The sequence below is a fragment of the Argentina silus genome (genome assembly GCF_951799395.1).
Source record: "Argentina silus genome assembly, chromosome: 16".
Lineage (NCBI taxonomy): Eukaryota > Metazoa > Chordata > Actinopteri > Argentiniformes > Argentinidae > Argentina > Argentina silus.
In genome coordinates, this window is record NC_139670.1 from 10,745,804 (window position 1) to 10,773,099 (window position 27,296).

A 27,296-nucleotide genomic window follows, 5' to 3' on the forward strand; every position below is an offset into this window, starting at 1 on the left:
CACACATCCCCCCACACACAGACACACACACACACACACAGACAATAATGCAGACAGCGGTGTTTCTTTCTCCCACTCCTCTCCCCCACCATGGATCTCCCTCCAGTTATTACACGCAGCAATTCGCCATGACGGATAGCGAGTCCGGGCTAATAGTTCTTTAATGACTTCATTAAATTGTGTTGTGCGGCTTATGATTGCGCTGCCAATTTGTCAGGCTGGGTAATGTCTCTGCGTTAAGGATGCCCCACTTTTATTTAGGAATTAATTTAACATCTCCAGCGGCCATGCTTCGCTTTAATGGCGGTGGAGCCGGGCAGGACACTGAGTTGCTATGATAGGGAGGGAGGGAGGGAGGGAGAGAGGGGGGAGGAGAAAGGGAGGGAGGGGAGAGAGAGTGGGTGAAGGGGGAGAGTGGGGGAGGGCCAGATGTACTCATCGCTTACCGTTCCCCGCTGGCCTCACCTGTGAGCGTAATAGGATTGCGTAACAGGATGGCGCTCACCTGCCACTAATGTAGGACAGCAATAATATCACATCTCTAACACATCTCTAACACATCTCTAACACATCTCTACCACATCTCTAACACATCTCTACCACATCTCTAACACATCTCTAACACATCTCTAACACATCTCTGTCACATCTCTAACACATCTCTACCACATCTCTAACACATCTCTAACACATCTCTATCACATCTCTGTCACATCTCTAACACATCTCTATCACATCTCTACCACATCTCTAACACATCTCTACCACATCTCTAACACATCTCTAACACATCTCTGTCACATCTCTGTCACATCTCTAACACATCTCTAACACATCTCTAACACATCTCTGTCACATCTCTAACACATCTCTAACACATCTCTAACACATCTCTACCACATCTCTAACACATCTCTGTCACATCTCTAACACATCTCTATCACAGCTGGGTGGACAGATACAGAGTATTTAGTTAACTGCCCACTATTTACTACAGAGAGTCTATCTAGAGGACAATAACAAGCACAATAACTGCATAGCATAACACGTTTTTCTGTTTGGGATTCACCAAACCAAAAACCACTGCTTAGTGCTTACCATGGGTTACAAGGTACAGTAGTAACCTACTGTGTTGATTTCTGTGAAGGACCAGGATGTAAGATGGTGTGGTGTTGTGTGGTATTGTGTATACCGAGTAGATCTGGCTTCCATCTCTCTGTTTACCCAGGGAGTAGGAGGTACTGTGGTTTATAGTGTGGTGTTGTGTAGTGTATGACCATTGGATCTGGTTGGTTCCCACCTCTCTGTTCCCCCAGAGGCTGTTGTTTACGATGGTGTTGTGTTATAGTGGGGCAGGGAGATATAGTTGTTTATGGTGTGGTGTTGTGTGTAGTATAGTGTGACCAGTAGATATGGTTCTCCCCTCTCTCTCTCCCTCTCTCTCTCTCTCTGTCTCTCTCTCTCTCTCTCTCTCTCTGTCTCTCTCTGCTAGACCAGGGAGGGAGCCCAGTCTGTGGGCTGATTAATGGCCTTAGCCCCTGTATGGTGCATCCTCCCCTGGCCCTGAGCCAGCCAGCCAGTCTCTCTGTCTCCCTTGCCTGTCAGACCCATGGACCCCCCCAGAGTTGTGGGGCTGAGCTGGGCTGTTCTCTGGCTCTGGCTCTGGGCTGGGCTGGGCTGGGCTGGGCTGGGCTGGGCTGGGCTGGGCTGGGCCACCACCCTCCGACTGGGAGTACATCTGGGGACTATCAGGAGAGAAGGAGAGAGAGAGGAACAAGAAAGAAAAAGGAGTGGGATGGAAGGGAGGGAAGAGGAGAAGACAAAGACAAACGAAGGAAAGAGTAGCATGTTGAGCTTGGAGAGAAGGACAAAGAAGGAGAGAGCTAGCTAGTAAAGATTAGAGAGGGGGAGAAAAAAGAGGGGAGGAGAGTGTGTGTGTGTGTGTGTCCATGTGTGTGACAGAAAGAGAGAGATGAAGAAAGAAGCAGAGAGAGAGAGAGGAAGAAGAGAGTGAGAGAGAGAAGAAGAGAGAGAGAGAGAGGAAGAAGAGAAGAGAGAGAGGAGGAAGACAGAGGGAGAAAGAAAGAAAGAGAGAGAGAGAGAGAGAGAGAGCTGGAGGGGGTTCTCCTGTGTGCAGCCGCGTGGGCCAGGCTCCTCAGTCCTCTCACCCTTTAAACCATTACCGCCTGGATATTTGTCATATGATGTTATTAGATTAGCAGGGGCTTTAATGAAAGCACTGGCAATTTGTCAGCATTATGAACGACTGCACCCCCTCCACTATTTATCACCTCACCCCTCCCTCTCCCAGCCCCTGTCAGGCCTACACACCCTGGGGTGGGAGAGGGGAGGGGGGAGGGCTGGGAATATAGGCCCTAATGGAATTCCAATGCTAAACACTGTCGCTGGTGTTTTTGTCATTTGGGGGGAGGGGGGGGGAGGGGGTGGGGGAGTGTTCGTTCGCAGCAAAGCGCCACAGGGTATGGCATTTCTCTATTGGATTATTTCTCTCTCTCTCTATCTTTTTTTTTTTGAGTATTTCTCTCTCTCTCTCTCTCTCTCTCACACACACACACTCACACACACACACACGCACACACACTCACACAAGCCTCTCACAGCCATTTATCTTAGTGGATCAGATCAGAGCTGGGATGATATTTCTGTAGCTAGGGCCTTCTTAGCGACAGAGCCCTAGCAACCTCTCTCGTCCCTCTGCCTCACTCCATCATTCTCTCTGCTATCTTGTTCCTCTCCTCCCAGCTACACGCCCTCCTGCTCTCACTCTCTCAGGACCTCGCCCTTATATCTCTGTCAGGGGAGGCTGGTGGAGGTAGAAATCAGAGGACGGGGCTCATTGTAACGCATGGAACGGAATGAGGGACGGTAACACCCGCGTTTGATGCCGTTCCTTATTCCATTACGTGCGTTCCAATGGGCCCCGTCCTTCCGATATTCTACGATACCCACCCGGTTTGAAAACTAGTCCGACACAGCAGACTATTTGGTCCCCCACACGCCACAAGTCCTGGGCGCCTCATCTGAGGTGTTACTGCTCTGTTGGTCTTGCCACTTTAGTTGGTTTTATTCACTGCCATTTATGCTCCGCAGTGGAAAGCTATTTAAAAAATAATCTGCATCATAAATAATTCAATGTAACACATATAAAAGTCTTTCAAATGTATTTCCGTTGTGGTCGTTTTGGTTTTGGTAGCTTTTTAACCCAAATCTACAAAATGGCCACCATTTATCCTAACCCTGCCTCTACTCTCTGTCTCTCTCTCTCTCTATCTCTCGCTCTTTCTCTAGCGGTGAGAAACGACAGGAACAAGAAGAAGAAGGAGGAGAAGAAGCAGGAGTGTACGGAGAGCTACGTCCTCAGCACCGAGACGGAACAGATGATCGACCGGGTCCGCAAGGCGCATAAGGAGACCTTCCCCTCCCTCTGCCAGCTGGGCAAATACACTACGGTAGGCCCCCCCCCCCTGTGTGTGTGTGTGTGTGTGTGTGTGTGTGTATGTGTGTTTGTGTGTTTGTGTGTGTGGGGGCCTGTGTCTTTTTCCTCTGGCGCTTGTTCTTGTGTTGTTTTTTAATAATAAACACATTTACATGCTCTGTAGAAAGCCTCAAAGCTCTGTATACATATAATATGATAATTGTAGAATAAAGTCTTAACCCCCCCCCCCCCCCCCCTCTCTCTCTCTCTCTCTCTCTCATCTTCAGAGTAACAGTTCGGAGCGCCGTGTGGCTCTGGACGTGGACCTGTGGGACAAGTTCAGCGAGCTCTCCACCAAGTGCATCATCAAGACAGTGGAGTTTGCCAAACAGCTGCCCGGCTTCACCACGCTGACCATCGCTGACCAGATCACCCTGCTCAAGGCTGCCTGTCTGGACATACTGGTGAGCACACACACACACACACACACACACACACACACACACACATCCACACACATCCACACACATCCTACTCAAGGTTGCCTGTCTGGAGGGTTAGCTAATGTGTCACTCATACATTGATCAGTACTCTTAGCCAATCCTGTTCTCACCTCTCCTGGTCAGATTCTGCGAATCTGCACGCGCTACACTCCGGACCAGGACACCATGACGTTCTCAGACGGACTGACGTTGAACCGGACCCAGATGCACAACGCCGGGTTTGGACCACTCACGGACCTGGTGTTCGCCTTCGCCAACCAGCTCCTCCCTCTGGAAATGGATGATGCAGAGACAGGCCTGCTCAGTGCCATCTGCCTGCTGTGTGGAGGTACTGCACCTCAATCCTATTTAATTCAATTCAACTTTCTCAGAAAGGCATTGACAGATCACAAAGTATTAAAATGCTCATTATTTCAACACAGTGCACAAACAACAGGCGTCTCCCTCAATACATCCCCCCTTACAGTACACCAATACAGTGTGTTCTTGTATGTGTGCTTGTTGCACCATCGAATAAACCAAAAGTTCCAAAGTAGGGATACAGTATCATTGAGCGCCATCTAGTGGTTGTATGAGTAAATACAACTGTTCTTTTGAGTTCTCTGTGTAAATGATGTATTGTGTGTGTGTGTGCCTGTGCAGATCGTCAGGACCTGGAGCAGGCAGACAAGGTGGACGTTCTACAGGAACCCCTACTGGAGGCCCTGAAGATCTACGTGAGGAAGAGGAGGCCACACAAACCTCACATGTTTCCCAAGATGCTGATGAAGATCACCGATCTGAGAAGCATCAGCGCCAAAGGTGAGACAGCCAGAGGCAGAGATGTCGACACACACATATACTCTACTATATTTACGGCAACCTTTATGGTTTATATGCATAACGCATTGTTTACGTCTTGAGACATTGAATTGTCACGGAAAATGTGTTGTACTTATACTGTAGATCCAAGTTCCCAGATCCGATGTGATGAAGTCCTGAATGAGATGTGAGGCCAACTGTACAATACTCTTGTCCTGGAACCTGACCCCTGTCCCTCTCCTCCTCTCCCCCTCTCCCACTCTCTCCCTCTCTCCTCCCCAGGTGCGGAGCGCGTCATCACCCTGAAGATGGAGATCCCAGGCTCCATGCCTCCTCTCATCCAGGAGATGCTGGAGAACTCGGAGGGTCTGGAGAGTGGCGCGACGGGGGGCAGGAGCAGTGGAGCCCCCCCAGGCAGCTGCAGCCCCTCCCTCTCCCCCAGCTCCGCCCAAAGCAGTCCCGCCGCCACACAGTCGCCGTAGCAACCCCTCCTTTTTTCCTCCTCCTCCTCATCCCTCTCTCTCTCAACCCCTCCGATTTGTGGCTGGGGCCTGTACACAGAGCCAACACAGAGACTGGCGTGTGTCGCTCCCCCACCCCACCCCCCGCCCCACCAGATACCCCACCCCCTCCCTCCTGTTCCACCACCCCCCCTCAAAGACATTGTGTGGACATGGAGGGACCCGGAGGCGGCGGATGGCGTGATTTCTCTGAGAGACGATGCTGTTAAACACTGTTGATGGCTCCTCCCCCATCCCCTCTCTCCAACTCCACCTCTACATGAAAGACTGATGGAAGTAACTAGACGAGGCCCCTAGGGGGTGCTGTGGAGAGACTGGGTCCACACAGACAGGGGGTGCTGAGACAGGGGGACAGACAAACGGACCGGCCAGGATGAGAGGACAGACAGACAGACACTTTTAGTTGTCCTCAGAGGCGGACCGCAGGCATGGACGTGTCAAAGACCACACACACCTAAAGACTGGGTCTTATTTTTTCCTTTTCCAACTTCTCAACAGATTTCGTACAAAAGATATATAAATATATATAGAAAAGTTAAGGAACTATTGTGATTGACTTGTTCATGATGGAATGACAGGTTTAAAAAAAAAAAAAAAAAGATGAGTTTTCTGAGATTAGACGCTGTTGTATTTCTCCACTGTTTTCATCTTTTCATACCCATCAGAGTATCGAAAGAGAAATGTTCAGTTGTTTTATCACATACTGAAGTTGTTCTTACTAAAGTTAAACAAGTTGAAATAACCTTTCAATTTACACACATTACACACACACACACAGACAGAAATGTGCACAGAAAAAGAGTTGTGATAAATATCACACACTATTCCAGGTTGAGTTTGTTTTTCTTTTCTTTTATCTTTTTTTTTTTTTTTTTTTGCTGCAAAGAGAATGGAAAAAAATGATTGTATGAACTTGGTTGTATGATATGGTCACACAGGTCCTTCAAGAAATCAAATTAATGAAGATTCTTTATTAAGGTGTATTTTAAGTAGCCTTTGAGTTCATGTATATAAGCTGTATTCATTTCTTTAAAACTATGAAGAGTTTAGCCTTCACCCGATTTTTAAAAGAATTACCTTCTATGTGTTTTTGTTTATAGGTTTTGTGTTTCAAGAAAAATACATTCTGAGCACATTTTACTGAAGTAAAACACACATCCATATTTGGAGTCCTCCTCCCTCGATGAGGGACTGGCCAATAGAAACCTCCAGAACGGTTCAGAACAGCAGTCACAGATGATCTCACTCTCACCCCTCAAATGAAAACATATATTACAAGATTAACAAAACAATAGCTTTCAGATTGGGGCTTAGCTTTTTGGCTATGGAACAGAGGACAGAGACAGGGTTAAAGCATAGCCATGGGGAATGAAGACTTAGATTGCGATTATTACTAGCAAGACACAGACTTGGTACAGTGTGTTCCAATGGTTCCACAGTGTGTTCCAGTGGTTCTAATGGTTCCACAGTGTGTTCCAGTGGTTCTAATAGTTCCACTGTGTTTCAATGGTTCTAATGGTTCCACTGTGTGTTTCAATGGTTCTAATGGTTCCACTGTGTGTTTCAATGGTTCTAATGGTTCCACAGTGTGTTCTAATGGTTCTAATGGTTCCACGGTGTGTTCCAGTGGTTCTAATGGTTCCACAGTGTGTTCCAGTGGTTCTAATGGTTCCACGGTGTGTTCCAGTGGTTCTAATGGTTCCACAGTGTGCTCCAATGGTTCCAATGGTTCCACTGTGTGTTCCAGTGGTTCTAATAGTTCCACTGTGTGTTTCAATGGTTATAATGGTTCCACTGTGTGTTTCGATGGTTCTAATGGTACCACTGTGTGTTTCAATGGTTCTAATAGTTCCAATGTGTGTTTCAATGGTTCCACATTATGGCATCAAAATGGGTTTCAATGGGAAGGATGGCGTTCTACACTGTATTTTCAACACAAGTGTTTCCAACAGGAATCTCATGTGTAAGTGTATGGGGGTGTAAAAAAACAAAATAATCTATAAATCTAGCAATCCCTCATAGTTTATGGTCACACAAGTGTAGTTCCCAAATGTTGTTGTTATTGTTGTTGTTGACCATGCTCTCACAACTGTACCCCAGCAACCTGTCCTGTCGTAGGATGTTTGACCCTCGACCTTGGACCAGATCCAGAGCAACTAGACCTCTGATTCACAGCAGCCATCAGCATCACAGAGGCTGGCGCTTCGTTTTCTCACACACATCTCATTCAAACCTGCATTACTGTTCACACACACACACACACACACACACACACACACACACACACACACACCGATGTCTCAGGAAGGAATCATTCTGTGTGCTTGTTTTTCGTAAGATTTCTCCTGTGTTGCTCCCCACCTCCTATCACACAGACACATACGCAAACACACACACACACACACACACACACACACACACACACCTGCTACTGAGCCCCCCTGAATTCCTCAATCAGTCACTTAAATGTCAGACCTGATAGATCAAGACTTTGCAGAGAGACAGACTGGCCCGGCCCAGCAAGTGCTATGAAGAGGATGTTAGTATCGGGTCTCTATGAATCCTAAAGGTTTTTTTTTCTGTTTTTTTTTCTTTATTTGTACGATCAAAGCTGCTTTCATCAATCAATCAGGACTAAACCGGTCCAGAACAGCGCACAAGTTCCCCCTCCACCACGGCTAATCTGGAATAGCAACAAGACACACACACACACACACCCTCAGTTTGAGAAATATGGAATATGTTGCAATTTTGTCAAGATTATCAGGCAACTTAAAACAAAATAAAACCAACATTTAATAAATATATTGTGTTTGGTTGTGTGTTACTATCTACTATCACAGTGTTGATTTCATGGTTGGTTAACTGCCATACATACTGTGCATCAAGGTGTTTATATGAAATGAGAACAATAATCTCATAATGTCATTTTACTCATACTGAGCAAAGAGTGATTCTCATTTTTCGAATCTGATTTAGTGAGACTAGGGGTACAGACCTGAACCACTGTTCTAGGGGAGCCTCATGTGATTGGAGAAGCCTCATTGGCCAGGCCCATCTCGGAACCCAGAATCTCATCTCTCATTGTTAATTTGTAAATAATTCCATTACTCCCCCGCTCATCATCACAATTCTGTCTGTAAATGGAAAACAATTATGTATTTAAGATAAATGTATAACGTCATTTGATATTAACCTTGATTCAGTCAGGTTGCTCAATGATAAACTACGTAACTGAGCATTTAATAGAAAAAATCCTGGCCACCAGTGTTGCTACATTGTATCAATTCATGACAGTGTCCACAAAAGGTTGACAATTTATTGGTTTCAAACCAACTCCTCCTACTTTGCGTACGGATTACAGCCAATAGGCTGCGTTCGCGCTGAATTTCAAACATTTTCAAATGGCCATCTGCTGGTTATCGAAGAATTACTCCGCCGGACTTATAAACAAAGTAGTGCCTTATATGTTTAAACACATCTGTTTTACAGAAACGTAAACATGCAGTATGTATTTTCATCACATCATATTTAATGTATTCCGATGGCCAAACAAGTCCACAGCTTTCACTGAAAGATCGCTGACGCGTATAGATTTTGGCGGAGGGATATGATTCACACCGTAGTAGCATGCGCGTGCATTGCATGCACATTTTGAAACAGTGCCAGCCAGCGTTGTCGGGACTTTAGCTAGTTAGGGAACCTAACATATTTAGACAGGGATAGATTATTTGTATAGCAAGACTGATTATGTTATCAGTCTCTGTTATATTTTATTAAAGGGTAAGATATTATACTGTAGACGTGTATGGACGATCAGCGGTTGCAGAGTCTTTGAATTGTCTCCAAGGTAACGAAACGTCTCTTCTCTAGTTTTAGTGCCACGGGGAACGTGTGTTGATGTAGTGTAAATGTTACTTTTATAAATGTCTTTGTGACCTAAAGCCGCCTGCTATCGAGCATAAAATATACACTCGCGAATCATTCGTTTGGATTTGTTTACATCGTCCCATGGATTGAGAACGTAGCATTCAATTCCAGCTAATTTGACTGCCTCTGCATGCCAGCACCACCGCATGTGTGTAAAGTAAAACATGTTGGTTAGCTAGCAAGCTAACTAGCATTTGTTTCACAGAGGTTTGCCAATGCTTTAGTTGGCCGGCTACTAAAATTTACTGCGGCATCAAACATATCCTTGTGAATTAGTTAGCTAATGTTAGTTGACAATATTAATCGGAACGCATGAAACATTGTTCCTAGTCCAATCACAGTGAGCTAACGTAGTGTGTCATTTGGGGTTAACTGTTATAATTTTTCGTTTTTTTCACACTTCCATATCTTCTCTACTTTTAGGTAAATCTGAAGTCTAATCCATCATGCCTTTGCACGGAAAGATTGTTGTAATTAAAAGGAGTGGAGGAGATGGGACTGAATTTCCTCTCACAGCTACATGCTTATTTGGAAGGTGAGAAAGGCTTCGGGACACACTTGTTCATCATGTCATTAGCAACCAGCGAGTGGTATACATAGCAGCAACATAACTGATAAGATTCACTGTTCATGAATCTGGGAAATATAATGTTCATGAGAACAACCTCACATTTGGAGCGTGGTTCATGGTTGACGTCTGTGGCCATTTTAAATGCGGGCGGGATTTTCGCTGCTGACGTCAAATGTCGAGCGTTGTTCACTACAGCAACGTTGCACAAGTGCAGTCTTACAAAAAAAAACCTTGTTGCTGAACTCAGCTTCTGGGACAAGGACGATTGCTAGATAAATCCTTAAATTTCCAATACCAAACCCAGTTTCCGTGGCTTTAGGTTATTTCACCTTAAGGACATGTTGAGGGTGTGGGGGAAAACGTTGCACAATGTTACACATCTATACGTTTTATGAGATCTAGCTCAACTTGTATCTACTGTAAATGAGTTATTGAGGATAACATTATTTATGGATTGCCTTGTTAAACCCATCTGAGTTACTGGGCAATGTGAATGTGCATTTTATCTTCGAATTGTGTAAAGAAAGTGACATGTCAGGTTAGACATTGAAGATCTAGGGCCTGTCTGGTTCAGAGAGCATGGCGCTACCAATGCTACGGTTGTAGGTTCAATTCCACTATAACATGTATGCATTCACTGTACTGTAAGTTATAAAAGTTAAAAAAGGATAGAAGTTTCTGCTACATGGCATATATTTATTATACGCTATAGATTCAGTCAATTGAACATATTCACCAAATGGTACCAAGTGTTAACATAGTCTTTTCTAACTGGCCTAGGAATCAGAAAATGTAAAGGTGTCGTGGCATGTTAATGATTAACTTTTTTTGGTCTCAGGAAACCCGACTGTGATATTCGCATTCAGCTTCCCCAAGTCAGCAAGGAGCATTGCAGAATTGAGTTGAATGAAAATAAAGAGGTATCAACAGGCCGTGACAACTGCTTCACATTCATGTTAGTCATCACTATTTGGCTATGTCACTCACAATTCTCCACCCAATTCCTGTAGTGTGCACTTAACCACTTTAAAAGCATGGGGTTGGTGTAAGCATAGGCTCTTACACCAATCCTATGTCTTTAGATCCATGCTGGGGGAGTGCACACTTCAAGAAAAGGGTGGAGAATTATGACACAGCGTTGGTTATTTCAGTGACTGTTGAGCAGGCATTGAACGATTGCATTGTTTGTTTTCTCTTCCAGGTTATTTTGACCAATTTGAGCTCAGTGAATCCAACCCGTGTCAACGGGGAGGTCCTGGAGCAGTCTAACCGCTTGAAACATGGAGATCTAATCACTATTATTGACCGTTCTTTCAGGTTTGTGTGTCTGGAGTATTTATTTCTATCAGTGTATTTGTATGTTATGTCTTGTAACACTACCTCAGAAAACATACTTTTCTCAAATAGTTTGGCATGTTGAGGCAGATGAGGTTTGACTTGATTAATCTGAACGTTTAACCATCGTGATACCAAATGTTGAGCTTTGTTCATTACAGTAATGTTGCACAAGTGCACTCTTACAAACCCCCTTGTTGCTGAACTCAGCTTCTGGGACAAGAAAGAGTGCTAAATCAATACCTAAATTACCAAAATCGAAGGCCTTGTCTCAGTGGCTTTTGGTTATTTCACCTTTAGGACATGTCGAGAGAGAAAAATACTCTACTACAAAAGTAGTAATTAGTTGCAGCCCTTTACCAATCCTATGTTTTCATGTCAGTGTGGAGTTTCTGGAGCAGTCCTGCTGATTGAAACATGGAGATTTAAATGTCAACGCCCCACATCTTGATGGAACTTTCTCATCATGTGAATGTGTAATGTGAGAAGCTATCCAGTCGTAAGAATTTAAATTAATTTAGCAATATGATGAATTTCTAATTGTTTTGTTTGATATTTCCCATGGTAGGTTTGAGTACCCTCCAGCACCCACTCCCAAGAAGAAGAGATCTTCTACTGCTGGCGTAAGTGAAAAACTGCAGGTATTATACATCTGTCTCTGTCTCTCTCTGTTTGTTTAATTAAAATGCATGGATCTATTGAAACACAGATTTTTGGAGGGTCAAAGTTGTGAGAATTTTTAAAGCTAATGTGACCACTGCATACAAGTGGATCGTCCCATGTTTTAAAGGAAGGCAGCAAAAATATGAAGTACTTGTGTGGAAGATATATTTATCTAAAAGTAATTTATTTGTCTCATAGGTTTTGTTGGACCAGCAAATCAGCAGCAGTGTTATCAGCGCTGTGACCTCAGGTAAGATTGCAATTCGTTCTGTTCCGGGTACCTCGTTGAAAATCTTGGAACTTGAGTCAAGATTGGGGAAAACATTGGGACACTTTCAAAGCAACCCAGTCAAAGTAGCCTGAAATAACGCATTAGCGACACATGTTTATAAAACACTTTTTGGAATTGGGTTAGGGTTGGGTTTCATCAACCAGTGCTAGTAATGGCTACCAGTCTATCATAATGACTGTTAGAATGTTAGGTCATATTTTCTGCATCCGTGGTGGCAGTTTGTCCACGGTGTACAATGATTTCATTCAAATATTTTCTTAGTAACCACCAAAACAACAGCAGGCTAATTTTTGCTGGGTGTCAATGGCAAGACCCTGCAGCTTTCCCCAAAGTGAGGGGCGTGGTCTTATGGATTCCAATTTGTTACGTACAGCTGTCTCACCTTATTCTTAATTGCTTTACAGTAGTGTTCTTTACACAGATATTTTACAGTTCACTATTATTTATTTATTTGATCAATTTCTTCTCCCCTATTTACAGACCCCTGTTTGAAGGATGGAACCAACACTGCCAAACTGCAGTCATCTCTGGACAAACCCAGTGAGGGTGAAGCAAAGGAGGATGGAAGCCACGAACCAACCAAGGCTGCATCCCCCTTCTGTGAGCTGTATCAAATGATCAAACAAGACCTGGTTTCCAAGACTCCACGGAAGTCTTCTGCAAATCAACCCCAAACACCTGTCTCACGGTTATGCACGTCAAAACCAGTTTTGACCAGGAAAGTGGGTGTGGAGCTGTCCGCTGCCATTTCCACAAAGATCAAAAGCACACCCAAGAAGACGGTGGCTGAGATGGAGACACCTGCAACGGCTCCATCTGATCTTAACCCCTCAGGTGGAGTCGAGGTTGCAATGATCCCAAAATCTACTCAGAAGAAGAAGCGGAGTTCCCTCAAAGCCCAGATTGATGAGAATAATGGGCCAGCACCCCAAGAGGAGAAGCCAGATGAGAATGCCACCAAACCGATGACTCTTGCTCCAGAAACTCCCAAGACCAGCTCCTCTGCCTCTACACCCACAGAGAAGCCCAAGACCCCAGAGTCGAAGGCTACAGAGGAGTCTCAGCCAAGTACTCCAAAGGCCAAGCTCTCCCAATCCCCGAGGATCTCACCGAGGACTGCAGAGAGAAAGCACCAGGCCCAGGATGTGCTGCGTGAGCTTGAGACGGCATCACTTGCAGAGGGTAAGAGTCAGATGAAAGCCTATTGTTGTTACTGTAGTTATTACTGTTATTACACAGGTATAGGGGCGTATTTATGTAAAGTTGTACCTTTTCTTCCAGTGAGGTAATTGTGAAATGAATTGAACATGTTTGTAGTGCATATATAAATGCTCTCATTTCATAAGAGTCTTTATGTTTGACTGGAGATGTCCATACATGTTAAAAAATGATGGGTTTGACTAGCATTGTTGGTTACTGCTGTTTATAAATTGTCATCTGATCTTTTTAGCTAAACCATCATCTAAGAAGAGAAAGAGTGCGGAACTGGCAGCTGAATTGCTGGAACCACTGAGGAAGAGGGTTTCTTTCGGAGGTCATCTCAGTCCAGAGCTGTTTGACAAGCATCTCCCACCTGACTCACCGCTACGTAGAGGAGCCAACCCTGGAAGACGCAGCCTGTGTCCCCCCAAAAGCAAACAGTCACTCCTCAGGAGAGCGTCTGTGATTGGCCTTATGAAGGTATGAGTCAATGCACTGCTCTAAAAACAGTATATACTTTGACAGCTCCATATTCCATGTTGTCCGTCCCCCCAATACAATGTAAAGAGCTTTGACCGTCTAGAAAAGCACTGTATGTATGAAATATAACATTATCGTTGTCATAAAATTAACTGTCTCATGTCGTGCATGTATTACTGCTAATGAACTGGTTCTCATTGAAATAACACCTTCCCCCTCTCTCTCTTTCTTAGGAGTCAACCCATGAAAGCCCTAAAGCGAAATCTCCCAAACGGCCCAAGACCCCCTCACCTGCCAAGAAGTCCCCAAAAGCAAAGACCCCCTCACCTGCCAAGAAGTCCCCAAAAGCAAAGACCCCCTCACCTGCCAAGAAGTCCCCAAAAGCAAAAACTCCATCCCCGGCTAAAGACAAGTCCCCAAAAACCAAAGCTAAGACCCCCTCTTCTGCCAGGAGGGAGTCTTCATCTGCAGATGAAACCCCCACTGTCCAAGGCCGGTTCTCAATCTCCCGTGTTAGCACCCCGTCCCCCATCGCAGACCAGGACTCGTCGTCCGTCGCTGTAACCTCACAAGTGCCCCTGAGGAGGAAGAGCATGAAGGCTGCCACGAACAAGAGCGCCATGAAGAATGCGCGGGAGGTCCTGCGTAGGAAGAGTGGAGTCTCCCGGGCATCGATGAAAGGTATGGGTCCGATTCCTTGTCTGTTATATTTGTACTTTAATCGATTGTATTGTATGACTGTGATCATACATTATGTATGTTGTGTGTGCTGTATGTATTGTATGTCAGTTGTTTTTTTGTTGATTGTTTTTGTATTTAATTTTCTCAGTTGTGAATTCCTGGGCTGATATTGTCAAGTTTGGTCGTACCAAGACCCAAGCTGTTGTCCCAACCAAGAAGACCCAAGTGACAAAGGCGAAGAAGGCAGCAGCACTTAAACCAAAGGTATGCTGAAATTGCATGTTGCACTCCTTCTAATTCTATGGCCACACTCGATGCAAACACAATGTTTGTTCATTACTGAACATTTTGAAACCTGTGAAATTAACCATATTTTGAGTTTTACCTTGATTTGTTACTATAATGCAGACATTTGCTGATGATTGTTATTGTTTTGTAGACCCCTGCAAGGAAAGTTCTCGGACACGCCAGCACTGGTCATGCAGATTCTCCTGTGACAATAGTCGTGGGCAAAGCTTACAAGTTGAAGGCCAATCAGCCTTCAACTGGAGGCGCCCCAAAGCTCGTCTCCAACATCGCACTGTTAAAAAAGAACATGAAAATGGATGAGGATTTGACAGGTAAGAAAGATTTCCGATCTGAACTAGCAAGTATTTCATTATGGTATGTAAACTGTTTATTGCCCTTTTTAATTAAGTAAAGCAATATAATGGTTTGGTTTGTGATTTCAGGAATTGCAGAGATATTCACCACTCCTGTAAGCAAAAAGCAGAGGAAGTCTCTCCTCAGTGAGAGTGCTGTCAAGACTCCCCAGAGAGCTCAGTCCACATCTCTGATTGAAGCGTCAGTGATGAATACGCCGGAGGAGACTGGTGAGTGTTTTGTTTGTTTGTTTTTTGACAATGCCATGATGAATAGATATTTAAGAGGCTGTGTAATAGGAAGTAAATAAATACAATATTTTTTATTTGAAAATGTGTAGATATAACGATAGATATGTAATATAATTGCTCTGAACTAAAACATATCCTATTTTTCTCTCTTTTTTTCCCAGGTGAGATGGTGGTGTCTCCATTGGGTGTTGTTTCGACAGCCAATCGGGTAGCCTACAACAGCGAAGCAGTCTCTCGACTCCTCCAGGAGTCCAGTTTCATTGGTGAAGACGCCACCCAGGAGGAATCTGAAGAAGAAGACCCCCGCTCTACCCCAGAGGATATCCCTATCCTGGATATGTCCTCACATGAAACCAGCGAAGAAGAGCAGAAGCCAGAGACGAAGACTGAGGTCTCAACTCCTAAACAGAAAACTGAACAACCCGACTGTCTGACCGGTGTGAAGAGGTTGATGAAAACGCCAAAACCCAAGGTAGAGCCAGTTGAAGACCTCCGAGGCAAACTACTGAAGACTCCCAGAGCGCCTAAAGTGGCTGAAGACGTGAGTTTTGATGGTGTGCTGGAACTGTTGCAGACCCCCAAGACCAAGGTTAAAACACCTGTTGAAGAGGTTGCGGTGGTGGAGGAAGTCACAGAAACTCCCCTGGTGGGAAGCTCCCCGGTGGTTTGCGCCGTAGAAATTAAGATACCAATGAAGGCTCCCAAGGAGAAGAGTGCCCCTGTTGAAGATATGGTCGGAGTGAAGCGCTTGATGCAGACGCCCAAGCAGAAGGGAGAAGCTGTTGAGAAGAACTTTGGACTGAAGAGAATGATGCAGACGCCCAAGCAGAGCAGTAACGCAGCAGTGGAGGACGATGATGGGATGCAAGAGCTCATGGAGGAGGAGCCTATGAGTGAAGTCGTTGATGTCAAAGACAATGAGACAACTAAGGTAAGTTCAAACACTGGAGCTAATACTTACTGTTTTTGGAACAGATGTCTTTATTTTTAATGTCACGTTTGATGTTATTTGGGATGATGCCAGTAGGGGCCTCTATATATGCCTACTCAATAAGATATTCATTAACCTATTTTCTTGTGTTGTGTGCTGCCTAATGTTTTATTTTGACTATTAATAACTCTCATTCTGCTACTACAATTATAGGTCCTGAATGTTGACTTTTACACTTTCTAAATCTAATCTATGAATTTGTCTGATATATTTTTAGATTCAAGAGGACACTGAGGATGCCTCTCAGACAGTAGGAAACAATGAAGACCTGCCCTCACCTGTAGATCAGCCTGAACCAGAGGAAACCGCTCGAGTAGTCCCAGTCGCGGAGGAGGAAACTGCTCCGGTGGTCCTAGTCGCGGAGGAGGAAGCCGCTCCGGTGGTCCCAGTCGCGGAGGAGGAAACCGCTCCGGTGGTCCCAGTCGCGGAGGAGGAAACCGCTCCGGTGGTCCCAGTCGTGGAGGAGGAAACCGCTCCGGTGGTCCCAGTCGCGGAGGAGGACACCGCTCCGGTGGTCCCAGTCGCGGAGGAGGAAATCGCTCCGATGGTCCCAGTCGCGGAGGAGGAAATCGCTCCGATGGTCCCAGTCGCGGAGGAGGAAATCGCTCCGATGGTCCCAGACGCAGTAGAGGAAATCACCCCCTCACCACAGAAGACAGAGGCATCATTGGCCAATGAAGAGCCTACTGCTCCTGTTACTGCAGTGGAACCAGTGGAGGAGCCTGAAATGATTGTGGATGAGGAGAAACGGGAGGCCACATTGACCAGTGAAGAGCCATCTACTGCCGTTGCCACAGTGAGAGGTAGACGAGGCAAGAAGACTGAGGCGAATGTGCCAACTTCAGCCAGGCAATCCGCAAGAAGCAGAGTGGCACAGAGCACCGAGAGCAACATTGTCATGACCCCACTGGAGGCTGTGGCTGACCAGGAGGAGATATCCCCTGACCCCATTCCAGCTGTGAAGCCCAAGAGAGGAAGAAAGGCCAAACAGACGTCTGTGGAGCAGGCTGAAATGGAGCAGGGAAGTGCTGCTGAAGCTGAAATACCCCCAGTTCAGGTGGTCGAGAGCCAAGAGCCAACACCTGATGTATCAGTGGAGAAACCCAAGAGAGGAAGGAAGACTAAGCAGGCTCCTGTAGAACAAGCTGAAATGGTGTCGGAGAACAATATCGAAGCTGAGAGCGTTGAAACCCCTCTTGTTGAGAAGGTCGAGGCCAAGACGCCTGCGAGATCCAAGAGAGGAAGAAAGACCAAACAAGATTCAGTTGAGGCTGAAGCTGTTGAAATTCCTCTAGTTGAGAGTGTGGTATCGGTGGAGGAGGTGCCTTCTCTTCCTGTGGAGAAACCAAGAAAGGGAAGGAAGGCCAAACAGGCTGAAACCGTGAAAGAGGCTGAGATGGTTGAAAAGGTGGAGGCCCCAGTCCCTGCTGCTAAAGCCAAGAGAGGGGAAAAAGCTAAGCAGGCGCCTGTGGAGCAGGCTGAAATGGAGCAGGAGAGTGCTGCTGAAGCTGAAATACCCCCAGTTGAGGTGGTCGAGAGCCAAGAGCCAACACCTGATGTCTCAGTGGAGAAGCCCAAGAGAGGAAGGAAGACTAAGCAGGCTCCTGTAGAACAAGTTGAAATGGTGCCTGAGAACACTATCGAAGCTGAGAGCGTAGAAACCCCTCTTGTTGAGAAGGTCGAGGCCAAGACGCCTGTGAGATCCAAGAGAGGAAGAAAGACCAAACAAGATTCAGTTGAAGCTGAAGCTGCTGAAATTCCTCTAGTTGAGAGTGTGGAAGCGGTGGAGGAGGTGCCTTCTCTTCCTGTGGAGAAACCAAGAAAGGGAAGGAAGGCCAAACAGGCTGAAACCGTGGAAGAGGCTGAGATGGTTGAAAAGGTGGACGCCCCAGTCCCTGCTGCTAAAGCCAAGAGAGGGAAAAAAGCTAAGCAGGACTCTGTAGAAGTTGAGGAGGCTACTGTTGAGACTGTGATTGTTGAAATCACAGAGGCTCAGGAGCAGACTGCTGTGGCTACAGCGGCTGAGAAATCCAAACGAGGAGGAAGGAAGCCTAGACAGGAGAAGCCCCAAGATGAGACGGTTGACGCTGAACCTGAGAGTGAAAACACAGTTTCTCTACCGGAGGCTGAAGAACAGTTGGTGGCCACTCATGTCGCTAAAGCAGGACGGGGTAGGAAGACAAGAGCTGTCGTGAAAGACGATGCCTCAGAAGCAGCACCTACTCCTGCCAAGAGAGGGCGTAGGGGAGCAGCAACTGAGTCCACAAAGGAGACCACCACTGCTGTGGCAACACCTGCCGCTGCTCCAAAGGCTAGCTCGAGACGAAAAGCAGCAAGCGAAGTTGAGGCAGAGGTCCCAGTTGAAGAGCCAGTGGAGCCAGTCAAGAGGGTCAGAAGGGGGGCGAAATCCACGGTTGTAACATCAGAGGAAACCACTATCGAGGCATCTGAAAGTACTGAAACTTCTCCTGTGGAGACTCAAATCACACTGATTAAAAAAGGTAGAGGAACAGCGTCCAAGAAGGGAAAGGCAGGGTCTGAAGCTACTGTCGACCAGGCAGTTGATGCTGAGGATGTGACGCCTCTCCCTGCAGAGCCCAAACAGGTTGACACGCAGGTCGTGAAGGTTGTTCGAGGAAGGAGGGCAAGAGTCGCCGCAGAGGATACAGAGGAGGTTTCACAAACGACATCCTCCAAAAGGGCTCGCCACAGTGCTGCTCCAGAGCCCACAGGGACCGTCCCTGAAGCCGCTGCTGCCCCGATCCCTAAGCCTGCCAACAAGAGAAAAGCAGCAGTCAGGAATTTGAACAAAGCTGAAGAGGCAGATCTCTCAGACAAAGCTGTTCCAACACCAGCAGAGCCTGCTAAGAGGACCAGACGAGGAGCCAAGTCTACAGAGGCCTCCTTAGATGTTCCCCCCACCACCACTGCTGCCCTTGGCGTCTCTGAGGACGCGGCAGAGGCTGAAACCACAGAGGTGGCCCCACCTACGAAAGGAAGAGGGAAGGCCCCAAGAAAAGGAAAGCCAGTGGTATCTAAGGAAGCAGTTGACCCAGCTGTTGATGAGTCAGAGCAGCTAAGCAAGCCCCGTAGAGGAAGAACGGGAAAGAAATAAAACCTCAGGATGTTTTTGTTTTTTATTTAATTTTTATATTATGTTTTATACCTCTGCTAATGTGCATTTAGCTCTGCTTGGTATTTTATACATTCATGATGCTTCCTTGTTTTAGAGTACTTGTGATGTTTTCGTGAGAAAGTGGTCCTGTAGAATGGAAGCCCCCCTAGCACTGCTTTGCTAAATGGTTTGCTTAATGGATCTCGGTCTTAATTGCTATTTGTCATTAAGTTTTTGATTTATTTTAGTTTTTCTATTGGATTGTCCTCCCTCTGGAAATATTTTGTAAGAAAGAAATTGATTCATATTAAAGTTTTTATAATGTAGAAGTTGTCATTGAATTCATTTCTGTGTCATTGTTCTTATATTTAGCATAATATCCTACTGATGACTCACAGCTGACTAGTAGAGGGTACTGGTAGGTTACATACAAACGTGGCACCAATATTGACATGAAAATGTTCATGTTTGAATAATACTGTATTTTTTAATGGGGTCCCATGACTGTCATCAAACAATTTGGAAATACACAGCCATATCAGTATGGAGTTTACTCCCACGCCAGACTACATCATCCAAATGATCACGGGTGAACACCTAGCAGGTGTACTTTTTATTGTGCTCCTGTTGGCAAAGATTGTCTCAAACTTCAATTACAGTGATTTGTCTCAGTAACACAAAAGGAGGGACCACCTGCTGTTGCCCTCAAGCCAAGACTAATAATTTCATGGATAATCATTTTCCATTGTGTTCCATCCATTTCTGTTTAAAACTATGGACCCCTGAATGAAAGTTGCTATAAATAAAAGTGGTATTATATGGTTTTATCATTATGATTATAAGGCTTGAAAAGGTGGAAGTGGGTCACAGATGCTACCTCCCTTGATAATTGCATAACCAGGGGAGGCTGGTGGAGAAGGAAATCGGAGGACAGGCTTATTGTAATTCATTGAATGAGGAATGGTATCAAACGATGCATTACAATGAGCCCGTCCTCTGATTTCTACCTGCACCAGCCTCCCTGTGGCGAAAGGAAAATAACCCCCTAGTTTTCTTGTCTGTATTTTCACAGAATAAGAATGATATCCTTTCTTATCAGCATGTAGCTTTGGGAATAGATGTGGTTTGTGTGACCTTATAGGCATACTCCCTATGTATAGCCTATGCAGGTGTACATATTTGGAGCCTACTTAACAGACTATCATTTCATTCTCAACCATAAATGATTTGGTTATTTACATGGTTGGTAGTCTCGCATACCCATACATCCAAATCGCGTTGTCCTCAAACCTCCTTTGGAGGTCTGGATAATTTTAGATTAGCCGATCTGGCTTGGATTGAACGGGAAGGAGCGATGGGAGGATGTGTTCGTAATTTCATTGGATGTTACATTCCAAGAACCCTCCCCCACATGCCCGTAGATGATTGTTTGTTGAAAACCTGAAGGAAAAACGGAATTGTTGGAAAGAACATGCCTAAATCAGCGCACCTGTTATGATGGTATTTAAACTCGTGGTATCCAGCAAGCCATTCTAGCCATTCACAAATGAGAAAAGAAAGGGGCGGCATTTTTGAACAAACTATAACTCATAACTGTTGACTGTCTTCGTCATGGATAGGTAATATAATGAATTTAGTTACTTCTAAACCGTTTGTACTTGTTTACGTATGATCGCTTTCGTTCAGGCTAGCGAGCATTCACATGCCTGCTTTGCAGGTTGTTTTCTTTGTTTTCTTAACTCTGGCATTTGCTGTAAATACCACTGCAAAAACTGTTTTGCGGATTTATACTTGTGCAAATTGTAAAGTTACATTGATCGCGCCATAGATTCATAATACCGATGTAGTTACACAACATAGTATTAATTCACGCGCTCTGATCATTTCTAGCCTGCAGTGCGTGCGCACTTGTCCTAACTGAAGATGTAGTGTTAACTTACAACACAATTCAAAGTAACCTGTTACTTACTTACGGATACTTACTGTTTTAATTTCTAATGGCAGAGGAGCAAGGGGGCGTAGGTGCTCGGAGTTGCCACAGAGGGTAACCGATAATAACAGAATGAGCATGGCGGTCACCCCTCAGAGGTAAACAGTACTCCTAGTTATTACTTGTAGCCTAAGAGATGGAATCGGTAGCCACGTGTTATGGCAGGCGAATTTAATGTCATTGTATTGTCCTATTATATCACCTGCTAATAATAGCTCCCTCTTTTAATACAGGAAGGATAATGCATTTGGCAAGTTGAACATTCCCAAGCCTCAGTCTGGAGCCTCTGAGCGGAGAACCAGCTTTTTCGGGAATAGGTAAGTGTACTATAAGGGATTGGACAGTTCAAGGGTAGTCCTGTACGTGTAATATAGGTAGACCTTTATTCTGTAATATAGGTAGACCTTTATTCTGTAATATAGGTAGACCTTTATTCTGTAATATAGGTAGACCTTTATTCTGTCAAAGACAGGTTGAACTTTTTATTTTTCATTTTGGAATGCCAAATGTAGCGGAGGTGATTTGGAATCACTCTCTTGATGAGGTAGCCCTGCCCTGCCCTACCTTGAGGATGTCCTCTTGGCCTAAATGTAGACACTTGGGTCTTCCACATGGGAGACCCAGGTTTGGACCCCCCCCCACCCCCACCCCGTCATACACACATGCCATTTAATGAAGGGTTATTCCGAGTACAGATCATGAAATAGCAGTGACTCTTATTTTGTAAACGACTGTCATCTTCAGGGCAAGTGGTGCCGGCATGGCGAGGAACAGCTCCTATGGGGCCTTTGGAGGCGGAGCCTCTGAGAAGATTAAAGATACAAGGCCTCTGCATGACAAGGCCTACGTGCAGCAGTGTGTCAAAAAGCTGTGGGAGGTATGGCCTGGACTCTATACACACACACACACGTTTGATACCATTCCATATTCCATTCCATGCATTACAATGAGCCTGTCATTTGATTTCTGCGTCCCCTGACATGCGCACATGCGCGCACACACACACACACGTCAGTCATTCAGGTGTGCATGAGAGCAGTAATTCATCCTGCAGAGCTACAGTACATCAGAGCTTTCCAGCCTAGTGCACTCTTGCATGTCTGATTCAACCGATCAATCCTTAAAACCTTGATTAGCTGAATAGATCAAAATGGGCTTAATGTGTCCTGTTAACCGCCCATATTACATTGGATCAATGGAGCCTGGAGGAGGTAGAAATCGGAGGATGGGCTCATTGTAATGAATGGAATGGGGAATGGTGTCATTACAATGAGCATGTCTTCAGATTTCTGCCTCCCCTGCATTGTATGTCAATCCACTTTCTCTGGTTTATGTTCCCTTAGTTTCTGTCAGAGAAAGGCTTCTCTGGTGTGATGACACTGAAGAACCTGCACTCTCCCACCAGCAAGGAGTTCCTCAAGATCTTTGAGTTCATCTACAGCTTCTTGGATTCCAGCTTCAAGATGCCCACTTCTAAAATAGAGGAGGAGATTCCCAGGATACTGAAGGACTTGGGGTAGAGTGGAGTGGAGTGGATTATTAGATAATGAAAGTAGCAGAGTGGTTGTTTAGAGAGCACTACAGCCAGGCAGAATCATCTACCTTTACAGCTGTTAGTTTTAAGTCAATTCATACAGTGTTTTTGTTTCCATCCAAACCAGTGAAATAAGGAAGCTATGATCCAAGTATATTCCATGCCGTCTGCCCCAACAAATCTCAATGGTTGTGAATTGTAATGTTGTAAATGCTTTCAACCAGGGGAGGCTGGTGGAGGTAGAAATCCGAGGACAAGCTTATTGTAATGAATAGAACGGTATCAAACACACATGGATTGATACCATTCCTTATTCCGTGCATTACAATGAATCTCCTCTGATTTATTCCTCCCCTGCAACAGATGGTAGCTTTTGTCTGTTTGTATACAGGTATCCCTTTGTGTTGTCAAAGAGCTCCATGTTCTCTGTGGGAGCCCCTCATACATGGCCTCAGGTCCTGGGGTCCCTGGTCTGGCTCACTGACACAGTAAAGGTAGGTTCACACTAGGGGAGGCTGGTGGAGGTAGAAATTGGAGGACAGGCTCATTGTAATGCATGGAATGAGGAATGGTATCAGACACGTGTCTCTCTACTACTCTTGTCTCTCTAAGTCTTCTTGGATGAGCCCATACTAAGGAAAGTTGATATTTGATATAATCAAATATTTGGAGCCTATTGTTATATTTGTGATATTTGATATTGTGTCTTGTAGGACATGTAAAAGTGTTTAAATCTCCAGATATGGGCATTATAGAAGTACAGTATTCCACTTTTTGCAAGGCCGATAGTACTTTGAATTGTGACTAATGCCTGTGTTGTGCACTGTAATTCTACTCTTTGACTTGACAAGCATTCCTCATGTTTTGCAGATCTATGACTGTATGAGTGATCAGGACCTGCTTTTTTCAAACTTCTCTGAAGGCACCGTGGACATTGAGGAGGGGCCGGAGTACAATAAGGTGTGTGTCTATCTACACATCACAGGTACAAACACACAACCATCATGGTTAGTCTTTTGCCCAGCACATGGACTACATTAGACAAATTCCAATAAAATTAAATATTATAAATTATGTTTAAAAAATGTTGTACTTTCTAAATGGTGAACCCAATCCAAACTGTTGTAGTAGAGCTAAAAGAAGACAAAATGCTCCCTCTTTCCAATACTTGTGGAGGGCACTGTACCTTTTTGACTTGGTCTTCAGCTCTTCATGGAGTTTACGACTGAAAGCTACACTAAATTCATGGAAGGAGCCAACACGTTTGAGGAGGAGGAGAGCGAGTTCTTTGAGAAATTGAGTAAGTTGTAATAACATGCTTTGAGTTACAGAGTTCTGACAGAAGGTCAGCACATTACATCATATCGGTTTGTAACTAGGTAGTTGTATGAAAGATTAACTTCTAAATCCCTGCGTACTTTGTGCTGTAACACACATGAAAGAAATACTAGATAAACACTGTTTTTGTTTGTTTGTTTCTCACCAGAGAGCCTTTACAATTTTGATGATTCTCAACTTGAGTCTCTGGAGGAGAAGCACAGGATCTTGAAAGATAAGGTGGAACAACTGGAAAAAGAGAGGCACACGGTTGGTATTCTTCCCAAAATGTACCCCCCCTCCCGGCCTCTCCCCTCAGCAAAGAATAGGAATGAGATGTCAGAACTGGGTGAATAGATGTTGATTTGCCGATTGACATTGACATGATTGCTTGTGTTTGTTTTGTTTGTTTCTGAGCAGGATCCATTGATGCTTAAAAGAACAGAGAAGCAAAATCTCCAGACAGACCTTCAGAACCTGAGGAGCTATCGCAGCGAGCTGGAGGTGTTCAGAAGCAACCTGGAGAGCAAAGCCTCTGGGCTGGCAGAGGAGGTGGAGGCCACAGGTAACAAACTGTTCCCTTTTAATACTCTTTATTATTAGTTTGTAACAGCAATAATGTTAAACATTATGCAAAGCACCACATTACAATATATTGTCTGAAAGTGACTTCAGGAGAAACATGTCTTGAGGGTGTTCAATTTAGCTCACTCTAGATGGGCAATATTCACACCTTCATTGCAACCATTCCATTGGTCCTAATGCACAAGCTAAACCCAACACACCTCTGTATTCTCCCTGCGTACAGGTCTACAGATGGATTCCCTGAAGCAGGAGCAGTCCAGTCTCCAGCAGATCCTGAAGGACCAGAAATTCACACCTGCGGACATCGAGAGGATCAACCATGAGAGGAATGAGCTGCAGCAGACAGTCAACAACCTGACCAAGGCTCTGGAGATGTCTCGGCAGCAGATGTGGACCGAGGAGATCGACCTTGCCAAGGCCAAGGAAACTGTGGGTGGATCCTCCTCTCCTAGCCTCCTCCTAGCCCCCTTTCCTAGCCTCCTCTCCTTCATCTGTACTAGGCCAAGGAGACGGTGGGTGGATCCTGACAGTCTAATGTGTCCTAGTCTCCTCTCCTAGCCTCTTCTCCTAGCCTCCTCTTATGTCACAGTTGCCTGAATGAGGAATCTCCCTTTTTTACCAGGCTAATTTGAAGCTGGTTGAGTACCACAAGCTCGCCCGCAAACTGAAGCTCATCCCAGCATCAGCCACAAATGCCTGTGGCCGCAACTTTGAGATTGAAACGAAGTATGGCTTGTCTACGATGGCTGTGTACAAAACTCAGATTCAAGTAGGTTTACTTTGGACCTGCGAGTCAATGCAGTTATGGTTTTAAATAAAATTCAACTTTATCTATATAGCACATTTCATACACAGATGCAATACAATGCAACAAAGTGTTTTACAGTTAAACAAAACATTATTGGATTGAAACGTGTGATGTATTTTCTTCAGAATCCCCTGAGGAAGATTATTTCAGATGTGGAGGAGGAGTGCAGTAGACTGACCAACTCCAAGCTGAGTCTGGAGGAATCTATCGAACAGGTCAATAGGATATTTAAACATTACTGGAAATGTTTATTAAATGTAAAGCCTGAGTCATTTTAAATTTTCTGTCCGTCTCTGATCTCTCTCTCTCTCTCTCTCAGGTGAATTCTGATGTTGCTGACAGAATAAACAACATCAAACAACTGAAGGAGCAGATCCGTAGACTTGATGAGCAGCTGGAGTATGACTTGCAGGTATGTTTAAGAATCATTCGTGTAGGACAGTGGAAGTAGATCTCGGAGGATGGGCTCATTGTAATACATGGGATGGGATGAGTATTGGTATCACACACGTGAGAATATCTAAGGGAAGGAACCCCAACCCTGACAAACCCCATGCCCCCATCATTTAAACGAGAAGACTGGATTAATTGAACAGTTTGTTGGGGTCGATTCAAATAAATCAAAAGTCTACCTCAGAGCCCATTTTACTTCTAGTCTTGAGTTACTAAGCTCTGCACTAATAACTAATAATAACCCATGTGGATTGGCAGGAGATGGCCAAGGAGGAGGAGAAATGGGCATCTGAGATGGAGAAGGTGGAGAACCACCGGAAACTTCTGCAGAAGAAAGTCAACCATGGCTACGATGACTCAGTAGTGCAGCTCAAAGCAGCGCAGCAACAGTGAGTCTACTGCTCAACAGACACAAGGGCTGATCTAGGATCAGTTTAGCCTTTTAGACAATAATGAATAAGATTGTATGGACAGGTGGGGGAGCTGATCCTAGATCAGCACTCCTACTCTGAGACGCCCTGTGGATACAGACCTAGTGCTTATGTTAACAATTATTTATTGACATTTTTAACGGTACCAACAATGAAACGTTAGCATACCAAATGTCTGAATATTGTGCTCAATAAGGGGAAAATGGAACAGACATGCATAGAAACAAACATTCAGCAGATGCACATTTGTAATAGGATTTCATCATACAGTAGGCTTTTGCTCCCATAGAATTAGAATGATGGCCCATGTCCATTCTCCTAATTCTATGATTGCTCCAACCTAGTCAAGTTTATTGTGGGATTTACAACAGATGTTCGTCGTCCTCACTCTTCTACAGGTACCACATTGTCCTCCAGGAGACCCAGGAAGAGCGCAGAATTGTAGCTAATAACCTCACCTGTGTGTTCAGCACTGCTGCTAACCACCTAGCCATTGTGGAGGTGAGTCCCCTCCCCAGCACACCCACTCTCTTACCTGTTGGTTGAGCTTCTGGGTTGGTTTTCTAGACACTGGTCAAGCCTAGTCTTGGACTAAAAAGCTGTGTGTGTGTTCAGAAGTACCTGGAGGACCTACGCAAAAGAGCCGACCGGATGTACAAGGAGACCATTCTAGAGGATGAAGCCCAGCTGAAAGAGCTACAGGAGACTGTGAAGGACTTCATCACTAAAGCTGACCGTGTGTAGCGACACTATAGCTAATTACTGC

General features: G+C 45.0%; 3 protein-coding genes across 5 annotated transcripts in view; all 3 read left to right on the top strand.

The window, feature by feature from the left end:
- The window catches only part of raraa (retinoic acid receptor, alpha a), a 17,820-nt gene extending 9,772 nt beyond the window's left edge, over positions 1–8,048 (top strand). The window contains exons 3-7 of the mRNA XM_083687765.1: positions 3,310–3,470; positions 3,724–3,900; positions 4,063–4,267; positions 4,582–4,740; positions 5,023–8,048. Coding sequence (XP_083543891.1) covers positions 3,310–3,470; positions 3,724–3,900; positions 4,063–4,267; positions 4,582–4,740; positions 5,023–5,222 — 902 coding nt within the window. The 3' untranslated portion in view covers positions 5,223–8,048. The remainder of the gene's footprint in view (positions 1–3,309; positions 3,471–3,723; positions 3,901–4,062; positions 4,268–4,581; positions 4,741–5,022) is intronic.
- Positions 8,049–8,955: 907 nt separating this feature from the next.
- On the top strand, positions 8,956–19,735 carry mki67 (marker of proliferation Ki-67). Of its 3 annotated transcripts, none has more exons than XM_083687717.1 (14): positions 8,956–9,111; positions 9,615–9,726; positions 10,601–10,682; positions 10,964–11,079; positions 11,666–11,738; positions 11,959–12,010; positions 12,533–13,234; positions 13,503–13,732; positions 13,966–14,413; positions 14,562–14,677; positions 14,853–15,033; positions 15,145–15,285; positions 15,468–16,237; positions 16,515–19,735. In XM_083687717.1, the coding sequence occupies exons 2-14, from the start codon at positions 9,638–9,640 to the stop codon at positions 19,410–19,412; spliced, it is 5,898 nt and encodes a 1,965-aa protein (XP_083543843.1). In that variant the 5' UTR covers positions 8,956–9,111; positions 9,615–9,637; the 3' UTR covers positions 19,413–19,735. The 3 variants fall into 3 exon arrangements, with proteins under 3 accessions (XP_083543843.1, XP_083543844.1, XP_083543845.1); XM_083687718.1 differs by having other exon boundaries at positions 13,969–14,413; XM_083687719.1 differs by having other exon boundaries at positions 11,666–11,720.
- Positions 19,736–21,480: 1,745 nt separating this feature from the next.
- Positions 21,481–27,274, top strand: LOC310817214 (kinetochore protein NDC80 homolog; the record flags this gene model as incomplete). The annotated part of the gene is made up of 16 exons (XM_083687655.1): positions 21,481–21,500; positions 21,636–21,719; positions 22,147–22,279; positions 22,746–22,918; positions 23,328–23,430; positions 23,807–23,896; positions 24,143–24,236; positions 24,423–24,523; positions 24,674–24,818; positions 25,062–25,267; positions 25,461–25,607; positions 25,772–25,861; positions 25,966–26,058; positions 26,358–26,488; positions 26,929–27,031; positions 27,146–27,274. The coding sequence occupies 16 exons, from the start codon at positions 21,481–21,483 to the stop codon at positions 27,272–27,274; spliced, it is 1,842 nt and encodes a 613-aa protein (XP_083543781.1).
- Between the last annotated feature and the right edge of the window lie 22 nt (positions 27,275–27,296).